The 19,666-nt window shown below is 37.2% G+C and overlaps 1 protein-coding gene and 1 long non-coding RNA gene across 2 annotated transcripts in view; one reads left to right on the forward strand and one right to left on the reverse strand.

Moving 5' to 3' along the window:
• The window catches only part of LOC123284554 (fibroblast growth factor 2), a 57,063-nt gene that overhangs the window by 30,387 nt on the left and 7,010 nt on the right, over positions 1 to 19,666 (forward strand). The window contains exon 2 of the mRNA XM_044767269.2: positions 10,323 to 10,426. Within this exon, the coding sequence (XP_044623204.1) occupies positions 10,323 to 10,426 (104 nt within the window). The remainder of the gene's footprint in view (positions 1 to 10,322; positions 10,427 to 19,666) is intronic.
• LOC123284555 (uncharacterized) lies at positions 6,996 to 18,521 on the reverse strand. The gene is made up of 6 exons (XR_011501886.1): positions 18,435 to 18,521; positions 17,951 to 18,003; positions 17,023 to 17,104; positions 15,889 to 15,989; positions 9,662 to 9,734; positions 6,996 to 7,706 (listed from the first exon to the last, which is right to left on the reverse strand). It is a non-coding gene; the product is annotated as an uncharacterized lncRNA (long non-coding RNA).

Raw genomic sequence — 19,666 nt, forward strand, 5'->3', positions numbered from 1 at the left:
TTATAAATGAGGAGGGCACACTGGATGATCTCTGAAGTCCTTTACAGCTCTAACAAATTGGTGTTTATGATTTTAAGATTTATTATTCTTGAGCATATTCAAAAGAAAACAAGGTACATTCTGGAGGAAATTCCAAAAAAGGAGTTCCAAAATATTTTGAGCAATGGTGGTAACATTGAAATAATAATTTGGCTTTTTGGTTATACTGCATAACAAAATGTGTCCAGTGCCTATGATCTGAGCACATGAACATTTGAGTGGTTGATTTATGGTGATCAGTTTCTGTTCCTTGGCTTACATATCTACATCATTTTAGAAAGACTGTGTAAATTCTCCTTTGCTGAAAGTTTTCAAGTAAAAGTTAGAGGGCTATTCCTCATCCATATTGTAGATGGGATATGAGATATAATTGTATAATGATGGGACTAATTGACCACTAAGATCTTGCCTAATGACGAGATTCTTCAATTTTGTGGTTTAGCTCTTTGTTTTTATGCTACAATAGAAAAGAAGTTGAGTTTTAAGTTTGGGTAACACTATTTATTTTTCCAAGTTCATCCCTTACTGGATTTAATATCAACATTAGAAAGCCACCTGAAATATATGTTTATCAAAATTGTTGACTTCTGTGCATCCAAAAACTGACTATAATGAGTGGTCTCCAGCTTGCTGAGATGACCTGCGTTAAATCAGTGTCCAAGGTCCAATTTAGAGAGGTCTTTTAGTGTAGTTGCTTTTTTTTTTAATTTTAAAAACTTTTAAAATGTAAAATACAACATAGATAAAAAGAAAACCACAAAAAAGAAATTTGTACTTTAATGAATTATTACATGGTGAACATTCTTGTGGTGAACATCACTCAGGTCAGAAAACAACTTTGCCAGCCACCCTAGAAGCCTCTCTGTGTCCCCTGTCCCACTCACAGCTCCCTGCCTCTCCAATAAAAGTATGCAGATTTTTATTTTAATCTTTGCATTTCTTCATAATTTCATCACACCAATAGGCATCCTTGAATATTCTCTAGTTTTGCTTTTTAAAATATATGAATTTTAAGCCTTTTTAAGTCTCAGGTCCTCCTTCCATCTTTTTTTCTCTTCTGTAATTGATTGTTGAGGAAATTGGATGATTTGACCTGTAGAGTTTCTCAGTCTGGATATTGCTGATTGCTCCAGCTGTCTAGGACTTGGCTGTTTCGAAGAAGCATGGCTGTTTCACGCCTGGTCCTGGAATGACATTTTACCTGGAACATCATTCCCACTTATGTCCCTACCCTCTACCTTGTTGATGAGATTATCTCCTACGTATCCTTCAAAACTTGGCTCAAACCTCATCTTCCCTAGAAAAATTCCCTCACTTTCCATCTAATAATGGCTATGTCCTTTTCTGTAGTCTCATAGCACCTGTATAAAACTCCACTACGACACCAAGGACATTGCTGCAGTTGTCTTTTTACCTGTTTTTCTCTTGCATGAGACGCTTTTATCCACCAGACATTCACTGGATATTTCTGTGTGGCATTGTGCTACTGCATGGGATACAGAGATGGATAAGGTGCAGCTCCTTGCCCTCAGGAAGCTCACAGTCAGGGAGGGACAGACAAGTGTGGTACAAAATTGTTCTGAGTGGAGGAAGCAGGATAACATGAGAAATCAGAGGAGAGGGTTCCTAACTTAAACCGAGGGGAGAGGGGAGGAGGGAACGACGACAGAAGGTTTTCCCGAGTAGATTATAATTCCAGAATCTAGCTCAGTATGTGCCACAGAATAGGGGCTTATTATACAACAAAAAGGAATGTTCTATTTATGGTCATTTGTTAAGCACTTTTTAGGTGGCAAGCTTCATATTATCATGGAGAAAAATCTTCTTTTTTTTTGCTTTTTTGATAGCTATGGCAGACACTTTTCAAGTGTATAACTAAAAAGCTGGCTTGAAGTATTAAAGTAGGGTTTGGTTTTTATATAAAAAACTGATGAGGGGCCGGCCCTGTGGCCGAGTGGTTAAGTTCGTGGGCTCCGCTTCAGCAGTTCAGGGTTTCGCTGGTTCAGATCCTGGGTCTGGACATGGCACCGCTCATCAGGTCGTGTTGAGGCGGCGTCCCACGTGCCACAACTAGAAGGACCCACAACTAAAATATACAAAACTATGTACCAGGGGGCTTTGGGGAGAAAAAGGAAAAATAAAATCTTAAAAAAAAAAAAAAACCTGATGAAAACCAAGCCTTCAACATCTATCTAAGTATAAGAAAATAAATAAATATTTTCCTATTTCCGGGAACTAGGCTGAGGATGACAGCTTCCTTAGTTATGCACAGAAGGGTATGGATCATCTGTATGGTTCAGAAGAGTTGATGGTTAAGTCATCCTGCACTTTTCAGAGCCAATTTTTATTAGCTTGTTTGTGTATTATATCGTTTCATTTCCTGAAAAGTGTGGGCAGTTTTGCAGTGTACTCTTTATGTGGAAATTTAATATAATTTCTTTCATTCCCTGTTCTAAAGTACTTCATATTTAAAACTACTCCTTTAAGGAGACCCTCTCCCTCCTCTGCCCCCAGCAAATGAAACATGTCTTTGGCTTATGCCTTTATTATGTTGTAACATCCAATGACTTTGCTTACTAAGAGTCTTCTAAATCTCAAGTGTGATTATTTTATTGTATCTTTCCTCCCCATGAAGCCAGTCCCATATGGAACAATGACAACTAAGAGGCTTGTAATGTAACCAGAGTTAATTTCACTGGGCTGTACTGTTCGGTGTCCTTGAGTACTGGCTGAGATGTCCTTGAGTACCGGCTGAGATGTCCTTGAGTACCGGCTGAGATTTCACGTTGTATAGAATCTGCAGAGTATCTCAAGGACTCTATCTGGAATAGTAACACAGTTTTTACACCTGTTATGGACTGATGTTTGTCTCCCCCTCAAATTCATATGTTGAAATCCTAACCCACAGTGTGATGGTATAAGGAGGTGGGGCCTTTGGGAGGTGATTAGGTCAAGAGGGTGGAGCCCTCATGAATGGAATCATTGTCGTTATAAAAGAGACCCCACAGAGCTCCCTAGCCTCTTCTACCATGTGAGGACACAGAGAAGACAGCTGTTTGTGAAACAGGACAAGGGCCCTCACCAGATGTGGAATCTAACAGCACCTTGATCTGGATTCCTCAGCCTCCACAACTGTGAGACATAAGTGCTCATTGCTTAAGTCACCCAGTCTATGACATTTTTGTTATAGCAGACCAAATTGTCTAAGACAATACCCTTCAATACATTGCTACTCAAATTTAACACCAATTGCCCAGTGAACTGCCTTTGGTTACTTTTTGTTCTTTTACAACCCAAAAAACTTATATTAGAAAGTTTCAAATAAATACAAAAATAGAAGAACCAGTATAATGAACTCCATGTACCCATCACCCAGCTTCAGCCTTTAGCAGCACATGCCCAATCTTGTTTCATATATACCTCTGCCGGCTCTTTTCCCCGCTACTACTAGATTGTTTTGAAGTATATCTAGACATCATATCATTTCATCAAATCATTTAAAAATGACTTACATAGATCATTACATGAGTTCTTTGTATGTATTAGTACATATTAGATACATAAATGATTAATATGTTATTAATCTCTAAAAGATAAGGACTTTAAAACATAATCACAGTTCCATTCTCATGCCTAAAAATTTAAAATTTCCTCAGAAGCATAAAATATCCAGTTAGTGTTAAAATTTCCCCTATGGTCTTATATATATATTTTTTATGGTTGGTTTGCATTAATCAGGATTCAAACAAGGTTCACACATTGCTTCTGATTGATATGTCTCTTAGATCTCTTTTAATTGAGAAACTTCTTCTCCCTCTTGGAATTCACGAATGTGATTATTTTCCCGGTCATGTTTAGTATGGCACATACTTGGTATTTTATTCTAGATTATTTTAAAATTTTGACAATATTAACATTTTAAGTTCTTATTGTAAAAGTAACAGATGGTCAATCGATAAAAATTTAAAAATAACAAAAAGTATACGCAAATAAAATATTATTTTTGTTTTATCACCCCAAAATAACTGTTAACTCTTTGGGATTATTTTCTACTAATCTGTCTATATATTCAAGTGTATAATTTTTACATAGTAAGTATTCCCTTTGCTATTAGTTTGGGCTTAATTTGCTCTTTTTTTTCTAGTTCTTAAAGTAGAAGTTTAGATTTTCGTAGTTTTTTGCTTTTCCAATATAGACACTTAAAACTATAACTTTCCCTTTAAGCATGTTGAGTTTTCATTATCATATAATTAGAAGTATTTTCTAATTTCCCTTGTGATTTCTTTTATCTGTGTTTTGTTTGGAAATGTATTGCTTAATCTCCAAATATTTGGGGGATTTTCTCGATATCTTATTGTTACTAATTTCTAATATAATACTCTGTATGATATCAAGCCTTCTAAATGTATTGAGACTTGTTCGTGGCCTGCATATAGTTTATTCTTGGGAGTATTCCTTGAAAAGAATGTTCTGCAGATGTAGAGTATAGTGATCTTTAAGTGTCAGTTTGGGCATATCCATATGCAAAAGAATGAAGCTGGATAGAAAAATTAACTCAAAACAGATCAAAACCTAAATTACAAGCTAAAACTAAAACTCTTAAGAGAAAAGCATAGGGGTAAATCTTCAGGACCTTGGATTAGGCCATGATTTCTTAGATATGACACCAAAAGCACAAACCACGAAAGAATGAATTTCATTAATTGGATTTCATGAAAAGTAAAAATGTTTATCCTTCAAAGGACAACATCAAGAAAGTGAAAAGACAACGCATAGGATGGGAGAATATATTTGCAAATCAGATAGCTGACTAGGGATTTGTATCTAAAATGTATCAAGAACTATTATAACTCAGTGATAAAAAGACAACCTAATTAAAAAATGAGCCAAGGATCTGAACTGACATGTCTCTAAAGAAGATATACGTCCTGTGGCTTAGTGGTTAAGTTCGGCATGCTCCACTTCAGTGACCCAGGTTCAGTTCCCAGGCACAGACCTAGACTACTCATCGGTGGCCATGCTGTGGTGGCAAACCACATAAGAAATAGAGGAAGATTGGCACAGATGTTAGCTCAAGGCGAATCTTCCTCAGCAAAAAAAAAAAAAAAAAGAAGATATACAAATAGCCAATAAGCACATGAAAAGATGCTCAACATCATTACCCATCAGAAAAATACAAATCAGAACTACAAGATATCACTTCACACTCAACTAGGATGGCTATAATAACAAAACAAAACAAAAAAACACAGACTGTAACAAGTGTGGCCTGGATGTGGAGAAACTAGAACTCTCATTTTCTAGTGGGAATGTAAATGGTTGCTTTGGAAAACAATCTGACACTTCCTCAAGTGATTAAACATAGAGTTACCAGATGACCCAGTAATTCAATTTCTTGGTATATACCCAAGAGAGATGAAAACTTATGTCTACACAAAATCTTGTACACGAATGTTCATAGCAGCATTATTCATAATAGCCCAAAACTGGAAACAAATCAAATGTCCATCAACTGGATGGGTAAATCAAATGTAGTCTATCTATTCAAAGGAATATTATTTGGCAATAAAAAGGAATGAAGTACTGATAAAGGCTACAACATGTAAGAACCTTGAAAATGTTACACTAAGTGAAAGGAGCCAGTCACAAAAGACTACATATTGTATCATCCCATTCATATGAAATATCCAGAATAGAAAATACAGAGACAGGAAGTAGATTAGGGTTGGGGATGGTGGTATTTGGGACTCAGGAGGTGAGTGCTAAAGGGTGTGGGATTATGAAAGTTGATTCTAAAATTGATTGTGGTGATGGTTGCACAACCCTATAAATACACAGTCCTCTGTTGCTTAATGACTGGGATACATGCTGTGAAGTGCATTAGGAAATTTCATCAATGTGAGAACATCACAGAGTGTATTTCACAAACCTAGATGATAGAGTCTACTACACACCCAGCTATATGGTACTAATCTTATGGGACCACCATCTTATACGCAGTTCATAATTGACAGAAATGTTGTTATGCAGCACATGAGTATACTAAAAATCATTGAATTGTATGTGCACTTTAAATGAATTGTATGGTACATGAATTATATCTCAGCCTGTTAAAAAACAAACAAAGGAACCAGGGGCACCAGCAGTTCAGGACAAGAGCCCTTGATAGTACTTTTTACATCATGGTGACTTTCGAAAAAGAGCTTCTCAGCTGTAGTTAACTGATTTGAACAATTCAGGTTCACTAGGCAAATAAGCATAGGATGGCTTACTATGCTAGCAGAGTTAATATTTTTTTAGCATAGTTTCCAAATGACTGTGATGTTAAGAAGAGAAGGAAGTCTCAGGGGAATGGAACTTACCTGATCTCAAAAAAAGTCATCAAGTTCTTGATAATGTTATTCATATATTCCATATTCTTAGTGATTTTTAAATTTCTTCTGTCAATTTTTTAAAAAAAATTTTCTTATTATTTTTTATTTATTTATTTTTTTGAGGAAGATTAGCCCTGAGCTAACATTCACTGTCAGTCTTCCTCTTTTTGCTGAAGAAGATTGGCCCTGGGCTAACATTTGTGCCCATCTTCCTCTATTTAATATGTGGGACACCTGCCACAGCTTGGCTTGATGAGCCATATGTAGGTCCACGCCCAGGATCTGAACCGGCGAACCCTGGGCCACTGAAGTGGAGTGCATGAACTTAACTGCTACACCACTGGGCCAGCCCCTTCTTTTGTTAGTTTTTGCTTCAGATATTTTCGAGTTCTATTATTAGGTGCTACACATTTAAAATAATTATGTCTTCTTGATGTATCTGACCCTCTTATCATCATGAAATAACCTTGTTCCTCTCTAGTTATATTATTTGCCTTGAAGTCCACATCATCAGATATTAATATAGCCATACCAGCATTCTTATACTTAGGGTGTGCATTTTACCTTTTTTTCCACATTTTTACTTTCAACTTGTCTGTATCTTTTACTGCAACTTGCTTGTATTTAAAGTGTTTTCTTCTAAACAACATAGTTGGGTTTGCTTTTTTTATCCTGTTGACAGTTGTTTCCTTTAAGTGGAGTGTTTAGTTCATTTACATTTAGTGTAATTATTGACACGTTTGGGTTTAATCTGCCATCTTGGAATTTGTTTCCTAATTTCTTCATCTGTTCTTTGTCTTTATTTCTCCTTTCTTGCCTTCTTTAGGTTAACTGAGTAGTTTTTTGTATTCCCTTTTGCCTTATAGCCCAGCTGCCAAATGTTTGGTAGGTCAGGAGTCAACCTTGCTCCTGAACTCTACCCCTGGCTTTCCTTGTCTTGGAAGATCTCTCTTCATCCTGCTTTGCATTTGATGAAGGCTCAGTGCTTCTCAGAGGGATTTTCTCAGCCTTGTCTTTCTCCCAGCCCTCAGTGGACTCCTGCTTTGTGTTCAGCAAAGGCCTGAAGTACTCAGGCGTCTCTCTCAGCCCCTCTGTTCTGTCCCCAGCCTTTGGTGTGTGGTGATTGTGCACTGGGTGCGAGCTCTGTGGGAGAGAGCTGTCAGGCGGGTATGGGACTGCTCTCTGATTAGGGCTCCTCAGAATTCTAATTCCTCACATTAGCAGCAACTAAAAGTTTGTAAAAGTTCAGCTGGTTTCTCCATACTCTCCTTTTTGGCAGGTTTATTCTTCTTCCTGTCAGAGAAGAAAGCAGCTGGTCATCTCTTTTTTGGGAAGGGATCATCATCTGTATGTGGAATTTAGTTCATTTAGGTTCTTTGTATCTCAGCTCTGATGGGTTTTAAAGAAAAATCTATGATTTTTGTGGCTTAGCCAGCTTCTTCTTGTTTTAGGCTCTAGTTATTTTTAAAGTTTATATTTTTATAATTATATGGCAATGGAAACACTTTTCAAGCACCTACCATTAATGTTTATTTTTTAGTGTCTTATTGAACAACAAATCCCTAGTGTGGAATACCCAAGAAATCTGTAAAAGGCCAGTGAATAAGTGAATGATGACCTTTACTTTGGTATTAAGTCACTGGTATTGGTCATACGTTAGTATCCATAATCTCCCTTCTGACCAGTAATACTCATTTACAAGATGGTAGGCTAGGGCTAGGCTACAGTTTATTGATAAGGTGCTGAAAGAAGTATAGGGATTGATTATGCAGTCTTGCCTCATGAGCATTTATACAACATATGGATATCTGAACCTTATTTATTGACATTACATAGGTATGATGTTAATGTTTTTTAAATATAGGAAATACAGAAAGGTGTATGGTGGGAAAGAAGTCTATCCCATTTCTGTCTCATCTCACTCAGTTCCCCTCCCTGGAGGCCTGCACTGTTACCAGCTACTCTCATTTCTTTCCAGAGACCATCTATTAATAAACCAACATTTATTTGCTAATTGTATGAGTTAAGAAGAGATGAGAATGTATTCAGAATTAATATGGCCTCTCTAGATCATTTTAGAGCTGTATGCAAGGATTTGCTCATAATCGTTAAGATAATTTTGGTTATATTTGTTAAAAATAAAGCTTATTTTCTACATTTCTCAGTAATGTTGTGAAAAAGACAGCAATCTTTTTGTTTCGTTTCCACGTCTTGATTATAGTTCTCTTTACTTTGTATTATCTTTTGAGATTCTGTAGACTTTTGTCTGGTAACTTCAGGCTTAACTAATGCTGTGCTCTCCGGAATACAGGAGTGACTGGTGCACGGAAGAGAATCAGACATTAAATGTCCAACAGATGTCTTTTTTTAAAAATGTAAATTCTCAAACATTCATAAAATAGTGAGAATAGCATGATGAACGCCTGTGCTTCTAAAAACTATTGACATAGGTTAATCAATCTTCTTTTATTTATCCCACCCACTTTATAAAAAAATGATTGATTGATTACTGGGATATTTTTAAGCTACTCCCAGGTGTTATATCTCATTTTACCTGTAGGTTGCTCTAGCTGATAGGAAAAATTTTAAAACATAATTACTATGACATAGTCATATCTAACAAAGTTAATAATAATTCCAGAATCTTTCAAACATTACTTTTTCAGGCCATGTTTTCCTAGCTACCTGGAAACACCTGGGAAAATTAAGTTTACTTTATGTTTCTAATGTTATCCAAATAATAGTATCTGATTTCTAAAATTTTGACTATTCACTGCTTTTTTTCTACTGCTGTCAAGAATATCCTAGATATGTTCATAGACCATAGAATGACCTGTGAAAAAATTCATTCTTGGACCAGGCAAACTTTATAAATACTGTATACTTGATCCCCTTATGGTGATTTACATTGCAGGCTATGAGGAGCAAAGTTCTGAGAAGTTTGGCAATAAAGAGTTAACAGGCTTACCCAAGAATTTCCTAACTTTATTGGCCCCAGAACCCTTTTTTAATGTAACATCTGTTAGCCAAAATACATTTTGGGGAGTGGTGTTCTAGGTGGGAGAATGCTTCTTCTGAGCAGCAAAATAGAAAATTTTAACTTTCTTTTTATCTGAATTAATTAGATCATTATTTGTCCATATGGCATGATCATCATAATCATGTAATATTTATTTTTTGTTTTCCTGCAACCTGTGTAATATTGATAATGTAGTGTAACAGATAGGTCATCCTCTTCAGGATCTTACCTTCTGAAAATCCTTCATGACACTGTGTAAGCAAATTAAATATAAGCATTTTGTTTTTCCACTAGATGGATACCTGCAAAAATAAAAATACAGCTGTACATCACAATGCCTCCATAAAGACAGATAAATGCATTGGTATTGTACTGAAGGGGAAGCGAGAAATAAGATGTGTAGAAACTGAAGGAAATACAAACCGAAAGATAATAGAGAGCAATTAGATTATATTTTATTTGTGAAGAATTGGTTAAAAATAACTTTTAAAGAGTTTGAACTGAGACAGTAGCGTGGAAATTCTCATAAGTGGTTTACATTTTTATGTACTCTCAAAATATGTTCACTTAAAAAAAATATTAAGCAGTTAACAGGGCCAAGTGGAGGCTAATTGCACAGTAAAGAAAAAATTCTCCATTCTGTGACTCTTCTCTGCTCACTGACACATGGTGGGAAGGAAGTCAAGAGGCTCTCCTGCGCTCGTAGATCTGCCTTTCCTCCTTGCTGAGAGAATTTAATTCACATCCGTCCCCTGTCCCCCCACCCCGCCAATCCTCCGGAGTGGAATAGCTGGTTGCTCAGGTGTATCTTGTGCTTATATTGCATAAATGTGTAGATGGCTGTTTTTTCTTTGATGCTACAAAGGTCTTTTTTTCCTCATTACTTACAGTCAAACTACAACTTCAAGCAGAAGAGAGAGGGGTTGTGTCTATCAAAGGAGTGTGTGCGAACCGTTATCTTGCTATGAAGGAAGATGGAAGGTTACTGGCTTCTGTAAGTAATGTTTTCTGTTTTTGTAGTTTTTTTCTTTGTTAGCTTTTATTACTGTTAATTTGCTAGTATTGGTATTTATTAAATCTTTTTTAAGGTTTTGCAAGTATTATATCATTTTATCTTCATATTCACCCTATGAAATAGAGAGTAGTATTCTCTTTATTTCACTGATGCAAAAACAGAAGTTCTGAGGGAGTAATAAAGTAACTAAGAAAACACAGTTCATGTGAGGTGGGGCCTGGATGACGCTTGAGGTGTCTCGACTCCAGAGCGTGAGCTCTAATTCACTGCATTGTCCTGCCTTCCCTGCAAAGCTATTAAACTACTGTTAAAAAAATTCCTTATACTGTGCAGTTATTTGCTGATCAGTTAGATGGACATATAAAATTTTGAGTATAAGTTTTTAAGTTTATTCTTTCACATTTGACATACAAAACACTTGCAGTGGAGAATACTAGTTGAGAATGTGGGCCCTGGACCAAGGTACAGATGCTGTCTCTGCCGCTTATTAGCTGTGTGTTCTTGGGTAAATTATTCTGAGTTAGTTCTCTTACCTGTAAAACAGAGACAATAATGATCCTCTCTCACAGAGGTTTTGTGAGGACTAAATTAACTAATTTATATCAAGTGCCAAAATCAGGGTCTAATACATAGCAAGTCCTCAAAATTGTTACTTCCTTCTCATGTTACTTCTCATTTATGTATAAGCTCATTCAGGACAGCAACTTCTCTCTTTTTACTTTTTATCACTGCTAGTCATGTGTCCTAGCTCCTGGCTAGTATTCTTTCCACTAATGCAGGCTGCCTGTCAACTTTCCCATTATTGTTAGAACTAGGATTGCACATCTGTTGAGCAGACACAGTGTGTGGGGAATGGCGCAGGGAAATAAAACCTATAAAAGACACAGACCCCACTTCTGTCTGGCTGGCGGAGTAGGTTGGACATGTTCCTGAAAGTGTGTATATCTGCATACACAAACCACAGCCATAATCCCAATACCAGCAGCCAGTTATAACCTCTCTGTAACTTTCCTCACAGAAGGGATCTAGGAGTACCGAGCTGTTGTGGTGTTTTGAGCTATACAAATAGTTTTTGAAATTTTTTCTGAGTGAAGACCTTTGGATTTCTGGAGGAACTGAAATAGACTTACAGAGAAAAAGAATATTTCAACCATCTAACTGATCATCTGACAAAGATATATTCATGTTGATATTATCAATTTATGTGATTTTTGCAGGATAAATAACATGTCTTGGTGTAGTGCCCCCCCCCTTTTGTAGTTGAATAAATTTTAGAATCCTCTTCAAGAATAGCCAGTACTTATTGAGTGTGCAGTGTGCCAGATGCTGTGCTGGGCATCAGGGTTATAAAACTAAATACAAAATGGTCTGTGCCTTTAATGAGTCACAATCCTGGGGAGACAGAAGTGTAAGTAAATATTTGTAATAATGTATCAGGGTTTTGATGTGTTCCTTCTATATCTTGTATGCATGCATAGTAATATAGGAAAGGAAGTCAGAAGTATTATGATATAGGAAGTAGTAGGAAAGGAAGTGATTAAACTTGTCTAGGTTAGGGAGGATGAGCTATAAATAGGATTTTAGATGATCTAGGGGAAGTCCATCAGGCAGCGGAGAGCAGAAGGAGTGGAGATGAGGGTATAGATAATGCACAAAGCTTACTAGGCATAACTCTAGAATCACCAGTAATTCACCACTGCTGGAGTATAAAGGGCAAAGGAAATACAAGGTGGAAGGAAGAGATAAGGCTGGAGAGGTAGACAGACCGCCTGCTGAAGTACCTTGTGCACCATGCTGCTATAAGCAGTGGAAAGCCATGAAAAGTTTTAAGAAGAGACACAGTCAGATTTGAATTTGAGAAAGATCACTCCAGCAGTAGAGTAGAGGATGCATTTGAGGGGCCCAAGACTGATGGAGGGAGACCAGTTAGAAGGCCATCATAATAGTCCAAGCAAGTGACGATGAGAACCTGGCAATAGCAGGACAGAGAGGACTGAGGAAAGTGCTAGCACTTGAGATTGATTAGATCCAGGAGTGGAAAAGAGGGAAAAGTCAAAGATGGCGCCTAGATTTCTGGTTTGGATGAGAAGGTAGAATGAGAAAGGGGAAAGAGGAAAAGAGCAAGTTCTGGGAAAAGGTAATACAGGTTAAAGTTTAGACCTATCTAGTTTGAATTGCCTAAGAGAAATTCAGGTGAAGATGTTCACTGCATGGTTGGAATTATGAGTCTGGAGCTTAGAGGAGAGGTCTGTGTTGAGATATAGACTTAGGTGTTATCAGCATATAAGTAGCGAGAGTGGATGAGGTCTCTTAGGCAAAAGATGTAGCTCTAAAAGGTTGACTACTTGGGACTTTCACTTCTTCCACTGTTCTTGTGTTTTTTTCTACAAGTCTGTTGTCAGTTCTTGTAGCAATATAATTCTTTGGGAATCTACCAAAGAAGCATTTAAAATATTTCCATGACAGGGGCCAGCCCCGTGGCGCAGCAGTTAAGTGCACACATTCCACTTTGGCAGCCCGGGGTTCACCAGTTCAGATCCCGGGTGTGGACATGGCACTGCTTGCCAAGCCATGCTGTGGCAGGCATCCCACATAGAAAGTAGAGGAAGGTGGGCAGGGATGTTAGCTCAGGGCCAGTCTTCCTCAGCAAAAAGAGGAGGATTGGCAGCAGATGTTAGCTCAGGGCTGATCTTCCTCAAAAAATTAATTAATTAATTAAATAAAATATTTCCAGGACAGTGAATCAGTGGGTAATTTTGCATGACCTTGATCTTGTAGAGAGAGGAAGAGGCGTTTACCCCTACTCTTCTCACCTAAGGATGTGACAAAACACATATAGTGTGGATCACCATGGCTTCTGCAATAGTATTGGTTTGGCTATTGTCAGACAGTGAAGGCGGAGAAAAGAAAAGAGATGCATACATTTGCTTCTGTCATAACTAACAGTGGACAACACTGGTCAAATGGTTTTAAAGCTCTAGCCTTTTCTATGTCTGTCTGAATCTAGCTCAGTGAGTGACTTGAGATTGTTGAGATTAGAAGGTCCAGTGACCTGATGATCATAGTGGCCCTGTCAGATAGTCATTGGAGGGGTTATTTATCTCGAGAACATAGGATGGAATATAGGTTCATCTGTCATGATAAAAACCTCCATAATTGTCACAAGTCATGGAAACAGAAGCTACTGTACTTTAAAGTGCGTTTCTGAAACTAGTGGGCTTCATAAAAGAGGAGACAAATTTAAGACAATAGACCTGAAAACTGAACTGTCTTATTCTTACAGAATTCTCTACAAGTTAGAATTCAGAGAATTCTGACCTCTTCTCTTGGGTATATAGGCAGTAAGCTTCCCAAACTGTTGATTCTGTACCACCAGAAGCATAAGGTGCTCTAAAATTAACAGTGTTTTCTAGTTTCTTCCTTAGCTAAGCAGGACTTTTCATAAGATTGAGGTCATAGCATTGTATTTAGTCTTAAATAGGTTTCTGTTTCCTTGGATGTGTGTTAATTCTTCCTGATACAACAAATCTCTTACAGGTTGATGCAGTAAGAGTTAATTTAGCAATGCTTAGAAATTTATCACAAACTCTCTGTAGGGACAAAGCCACAGCTGTGACACATAAATGGAAAATTCAGGGTTTATCAATTTCCTTTGAGGAATGGCACCAGCCAAGATCCAGTTGCCAGCTCCCATCATAGCATCTATTCCTGCCAAGTTCACGAATTACTCTCTACTCTTACCACTCAATTTGTGTGGCTTGCTGCCTTGCCTTTTCAGCAGCAATTCTATCTCTTTCAAATTAGTCTGGGTGGGCTATGTCAATTTTTAGATGAGAAAGTAAGCACCCCTACTCCAAAACCAAGGAGGTGGTGTTGGTGGTTCAGTAAGTGGCATATCTCTCTGAGTCAGATGCATAGGCATTGAGCTGTCAACAATAGCAACTTTTAGGCAAGAAATTAAAAGTCTTGACCCTTGGTTATTAATATCATTTGTGCTAGCATTTAATGGATTAAGATGAATCACTGATGGGGAACAACACCATAGCCAGGGATGTCAGCAGAGACCTCACTCAGGTGACAATGGGAAGAGACAGCTGGCATATAAAAAAGGAACCAAAACAAAATAAAATTAAAAAACCACTAGCAGCTTTTGGTAGAAGTCCAGTGTTGTGACTAGTAGCCATCATTTGAGGATGCAGGTGCTCCTTATAACTTGGAAAAACTTGGGTTTATGACCTTGCACTTGCCAAAGGCATAATTCTTCCCCCTCTTCTACCTGGGGCCCCATTTCAGACTGCTGTGCTATGACACATCCCTGGGTTCTTCTGCATTTTACCCTGTTTGTGGTTCCTGCAGTGATTTGTAAAACATTCTAGTTTCCCCTCAGAAAGAAGAGTACTCTGGATACATCAAACATTTTGGTTTGTAAGAGTCATGTTAGGTTGATTACTACCAGTTGAGAGTATGAAAAAAGAATAAGTTGTGTGCCATTTTTTTCTCCAACACCTTCACATATTAATGGCATGAATGCATTCAGGCTAAGGATTTCTCACTGTTTGAAAACATTTCTTAAGAATCTTTTCCCCCCTTTTGAAGCTGTAAAATACAAAAGTTCAAAGAGTAACTATATTTAACTGCCAAAGCCTATATTTGGAGGCTGAAGTCAAGTAGTTCTTTAATACACAACAGACTCATTATTCCATTCCATTGCTGGATAAATTTTGTTGCTATGAGCAACAGAGTCTCAGAACAAATACTAGGATTTACGATTGCTTAAGTGTTCATGAAATTGTAGATTTTTTAAAAAATTGCATATAGTGAGGTTAACTATATTTTAAATTTAAATCACCAAACAACTTCAATGGTAGCATTGGTATGAAAAAATTCGCCTGGTTTTCATCTGCTAGAAAAATGCACATTGTTTTCTATATAATGCTATAGATTGTGATAACCTGAACAAAATATCTCAGTAAGTATAAGAATGTGTGAGACTTGTGTTAATCCATAATAGTCAAATATGAAAAAATTATTTATATTCTGAGGATGTACATTTAATTACTATAAAAGTAAAATTCTTTTTTACCTATAGAATAACTTGCTTAGTTGTGGGGGCTTAACAATGAAATGAAAGCTACACACATAGTAAAGTAGGGAAAATGCATTTTTGAGGGGCTCAGTTATCCAGATTGACAGTATATACTGATCAAATTTCTCAGAAAAATGCAGTAATTAAAGAGGAATGTATATCCTTTTTAAGAGATAAAATACTAGATTAAATTCAAAGGTTACTGCCTAGTAAGAATTATTGCTTCTTTTAGAAACCAATCATAAAATCTTACACAACCTATATATATATTACAAGGTTAAGATGAAATTTACTTTTAACTTTTCACAATTTGTGTATTTTATTTTGTTCTGAAATAGTCAACACTGATACTTACATCATGTCTGTTTTTAATTCTCAGAAGTGGTGTAATCAGAAGCATTTTTGGATTCATGTTGAGCAAACTCCTTTATAAGCCAAAACTGCAAAATCAAAGTACTGTAAAAGAATAAACAATCCAAAAAGCAGAGCATGGGGAAGTGGCCATAAGGTTCAAATCTAACATTCAGCCGTGGACAAGAATTGTGAGGCCAGTGCCTAAGGAGAGGAGATGGTGGGAGAACTTTCTCTAGTTCTTAATTTCTTTTCTTATTGTATGCCAACAATTAAAGATGGTTTTAAAGGCCTAAAGACTGCTAACAGTTGGGAGGGATCTTAAAGATCATCGAATCCAATCTTATTTTACAGATGAGGAAAGTAAGGCTCAGAGAAGTTCAGTGACTCCCTCAAAGATACAGTTAGTTAGGGATCAAGGCAGAACCAGAACCCAGGTTTCCTGGCCCATCAAAGATCCTCACAGGATCTTTGTCAGGAATTCCTGTTGACTCTACCTTCAAAACATATCCAGAAGCAGAGAGCTTCTTATCATCTCTACTGCCACCACTGTAGTTTAGGCCTTCACTCTCTCTGCCTAGGTTACTGAGCAAGCCTCTCACTGGTCTCTCTGCATCTGCCTTTGGCCCACTGTCAACTTGGCAGCCAGAGTAATCCTGGAAAAATATGTCAGATCATGCCACTTTTCTGCTCAAAAGTCTACAATGTTCTCCATCTTCTTAGAGTAGGAGCCAAAATATTTACAATAGCCTACCTGTCTCTCATCCCATTACCTCTCTGACCTCATTTCTTACTCCTCTGCCCTCCAGACCCTCTGCTTCATCCACATGGGCCTCCTTGCTGCCCCTCACACACTCTAGGCATGATTCTGTCGTAGGGCTTTTGCATTAGCTGTTCCCTCTGCTTGGAGTGCTCTCCTCTGATATCCGGATGGTTAGCTCCTTCATCTCCTTCAAGTATTTGCTCAAATGTCACTTTGTCAGTGGAGCCTACTGTGACTGTGCTATTTAATACTGCAACCTAATCTCTACTGCCACCACTCCCAATCCCTCTTCTCCGACTCAGCTTTACTTTTTTTCATAGGATTTATCATATTTTAGCAAAGAATATAATTTACTCAGTTATGCTTATTGCTTACCGTGTGTCTCCCCCAGCTAGAATTTGAGTGGCACAAAGGCAGGGATCCTTGTTCAGTTTTGTTCATTGATGTATCCCAGTGCCTAGAAAAAATATATATGTTAAATGAATAAATGCATTATTTGAACTGTGTGCTTTCTGTATCCCAAAATTACTTGTAAGTAAAAAAAAGAAAAGAAAATTTAATTTGATGTAAACGTGTCAGATAGATACATGGGCAAAGAGTGTTCACAATCTGAAATGTTACTAAGAGCATTGAGTTCTAAAACTTAGATTATGATAATTATGTCACAGGATTGTTGTGATATTTAAATAAAATGATATGCCTGAAAGCAGTCAGTAACCATGAATTAAGGGATTTCCCAGCTCGTGGGCCTTTAGAAAATACGGCCTTGAAGGCAAGGTACAGGGTACAAGTTGTTATAAGCCCTTTGAAGCTGCTTATCCACTTTCTCTGTGATGTTGTTGTTTGTGATGTGAAGAGAAGACCCATGGGCCAGCTCAGTGGTGCAGCAGTTGAGTGCGCACATTCTGCTTCAGCGGCCTGGGGTTCGCCAGTTCAGATCCCGGATGCAGACATGGCAGCACTTGGCACGCCATGCTGTGGTAGGCATCCCACATAGAAAGTAGAGGAAGATGGGCACGGATGTTAGCTCAGGGCCAGTCTTCCTCAACAAAAAGAGGGGGATTGGCAGGAGATGTTAGCTCAGCGCTAATCTTCCTCAAAACAAAAAAAGAGAAGACCCTCCTTTTCTGTTGTTTGAGATAGTTAGCTGTTAAACAGTGAGAATAGGAAAAAAGCTCTGTGAATATGTTTATAAAGTTAATAAAAATTATATTGCATCATTTTTTAACAGGAACATTGAGATCACAGTCACTGAAGATGGGTTTGTAAACTTAGAATGGAGAGAAGTGAAAATTATACTTACCTTGGGCTGTTAAATGCCTGCTTTTCTTGAGAACTGAATTTTGGCCCTACTCCCTGTTAAAAAAATAATGCAGTTTGTTTTCAAGTGCAAAACAGTTTAGTAAATTTATATGACTGAACATTCAGCAGACATGCAAGTTTTCCTTCCCTCCCCTCTGTTTTTGTAAAGGTACAAGTAACTTCTGTAAAAAAAAAAAAATGGGGGTTCCATGATGTATTATCCATTTAATCTCTGGTAGTATTTCCTTTCTCTGAAATATTAGGAATTGGCTGAGAAGGCAGAAGGCAATTATTATTGGCATGGTACGTATCCCAGTAGGCCAAGCATTATAGGGAGTGCCAGCCAGGAAGGTGGGGCACCCTGGAAGCTGACAGAACGCCAAAAAATGAGCATATCAATGTCCTGAGTGATGACTGAATGATGTGGTTAGGTCTACTTCTGGGGAATTAGCCTGTCAAGCAAAAATGGTGACCTTTCATCTCACCTCTATGATTACAATGACTTTTCCTTTCACTCTTTACTTCCCCTCCACTTCTTAATTATAAACCTGGAATAGGGAAAGAGGAAGATTTTTATCACTGGCACTGAGAAATGACAAAGTAACCCAGGTTAACTTCAGTTAACACAAGAAGTGTACTAAATTTCACCAAAGGTAAACTGAAAGTAATGGATATGGAATACCCACATCACTCCAGGTAGAAGTGTTCACTGTTATCACATTTGAATCTTTAAGAGTCCTGTGTATCACAGAGCTGGCTCCCTGTGCAACGTATGTGTCTCTGAAAGGCTACTGGTGATTTATTTGCATCAGAAAGACTTAAGTTGCTTTATTAGTAATGTGTTGCAACAAATGGGCAAATTAGATGTTTGTATTTCAGTTTTTAAAGTTCAGTTAACAGTAGTCAAAACACTAAAGCCAAGTAAATGTCCAGTAAAATTCTCGTCTGCAGAAGCAGATTACAGGCTCTCATACCACACCCTTACTTTAGATGACTAGACGCATGTTATTCCCTCTTAGGTCTTTCTAAGTCCTTTACTTTTCATTTTGGTTATTATGCCAGCTCTTTTCATTGTTTTGCTTATTGACCTACCTTTTTCTCATAGTTTGTGCCATTGTTTAGTTTATCTTGGAACCAGAGAATCTGGGAAAAGATTCAAGTCTTTTGAGTGTACATTTTCCCAAACCTGAAGTTTCCTAGATTTGAGTATATAGAAATAATCTGGAATCTGGTACACTCATTAATACTAATCCATAGGTTTATGTCATCTATTTGTGTATACATCTTCTATTTATATGTGGAGATATAAATATGTGTAAATTTATATGATTTTCTATATGAGTTTATCATTCTATCATCCTTCTATATATATATTATCGTAATATAAAAAATAAATGATTTTTCCTTTCTTAGCTTAAAGTGAATAAATCATTTGTTGATTTTTTTTCCCCCAGAGGTCAATAAGTATCATCAGTGTGAAGTTGATTATTGAATATTTACCTGAAATAATGTGGCAGCCTATTAGATTCCATTACTTGGAGTAGTATTTCCAGGTCTATTTGTAAAGCTAGCTATTTCCACCCTTCCTGATAAATAGTTTAATTGAAATAAAAAGGCAGAGTAGTTTTCCCTCCCACAAGAAAGAGACTTCCAGAAATCAATATGGTCTACATTACATATTCCTCATTATCTATTAGTGTTTTGAGAATGCTAATCA

The sequence above is a fragment of the Equus asinus genome, chromosome 3 (assembly GCF_041296235.1).
Source record: "Equus asinus isolate D_3611 breed Donkey chromosome 3, EquAss-T2T_v2, whole genome shotgun sequence".
Taxonomy (NCBI): domain Eukaryota; kingdom Metazoa; phylum Chordata; class Mammalia; order Perissodactyla; family Equidae; genus Equus; species Equus asinus.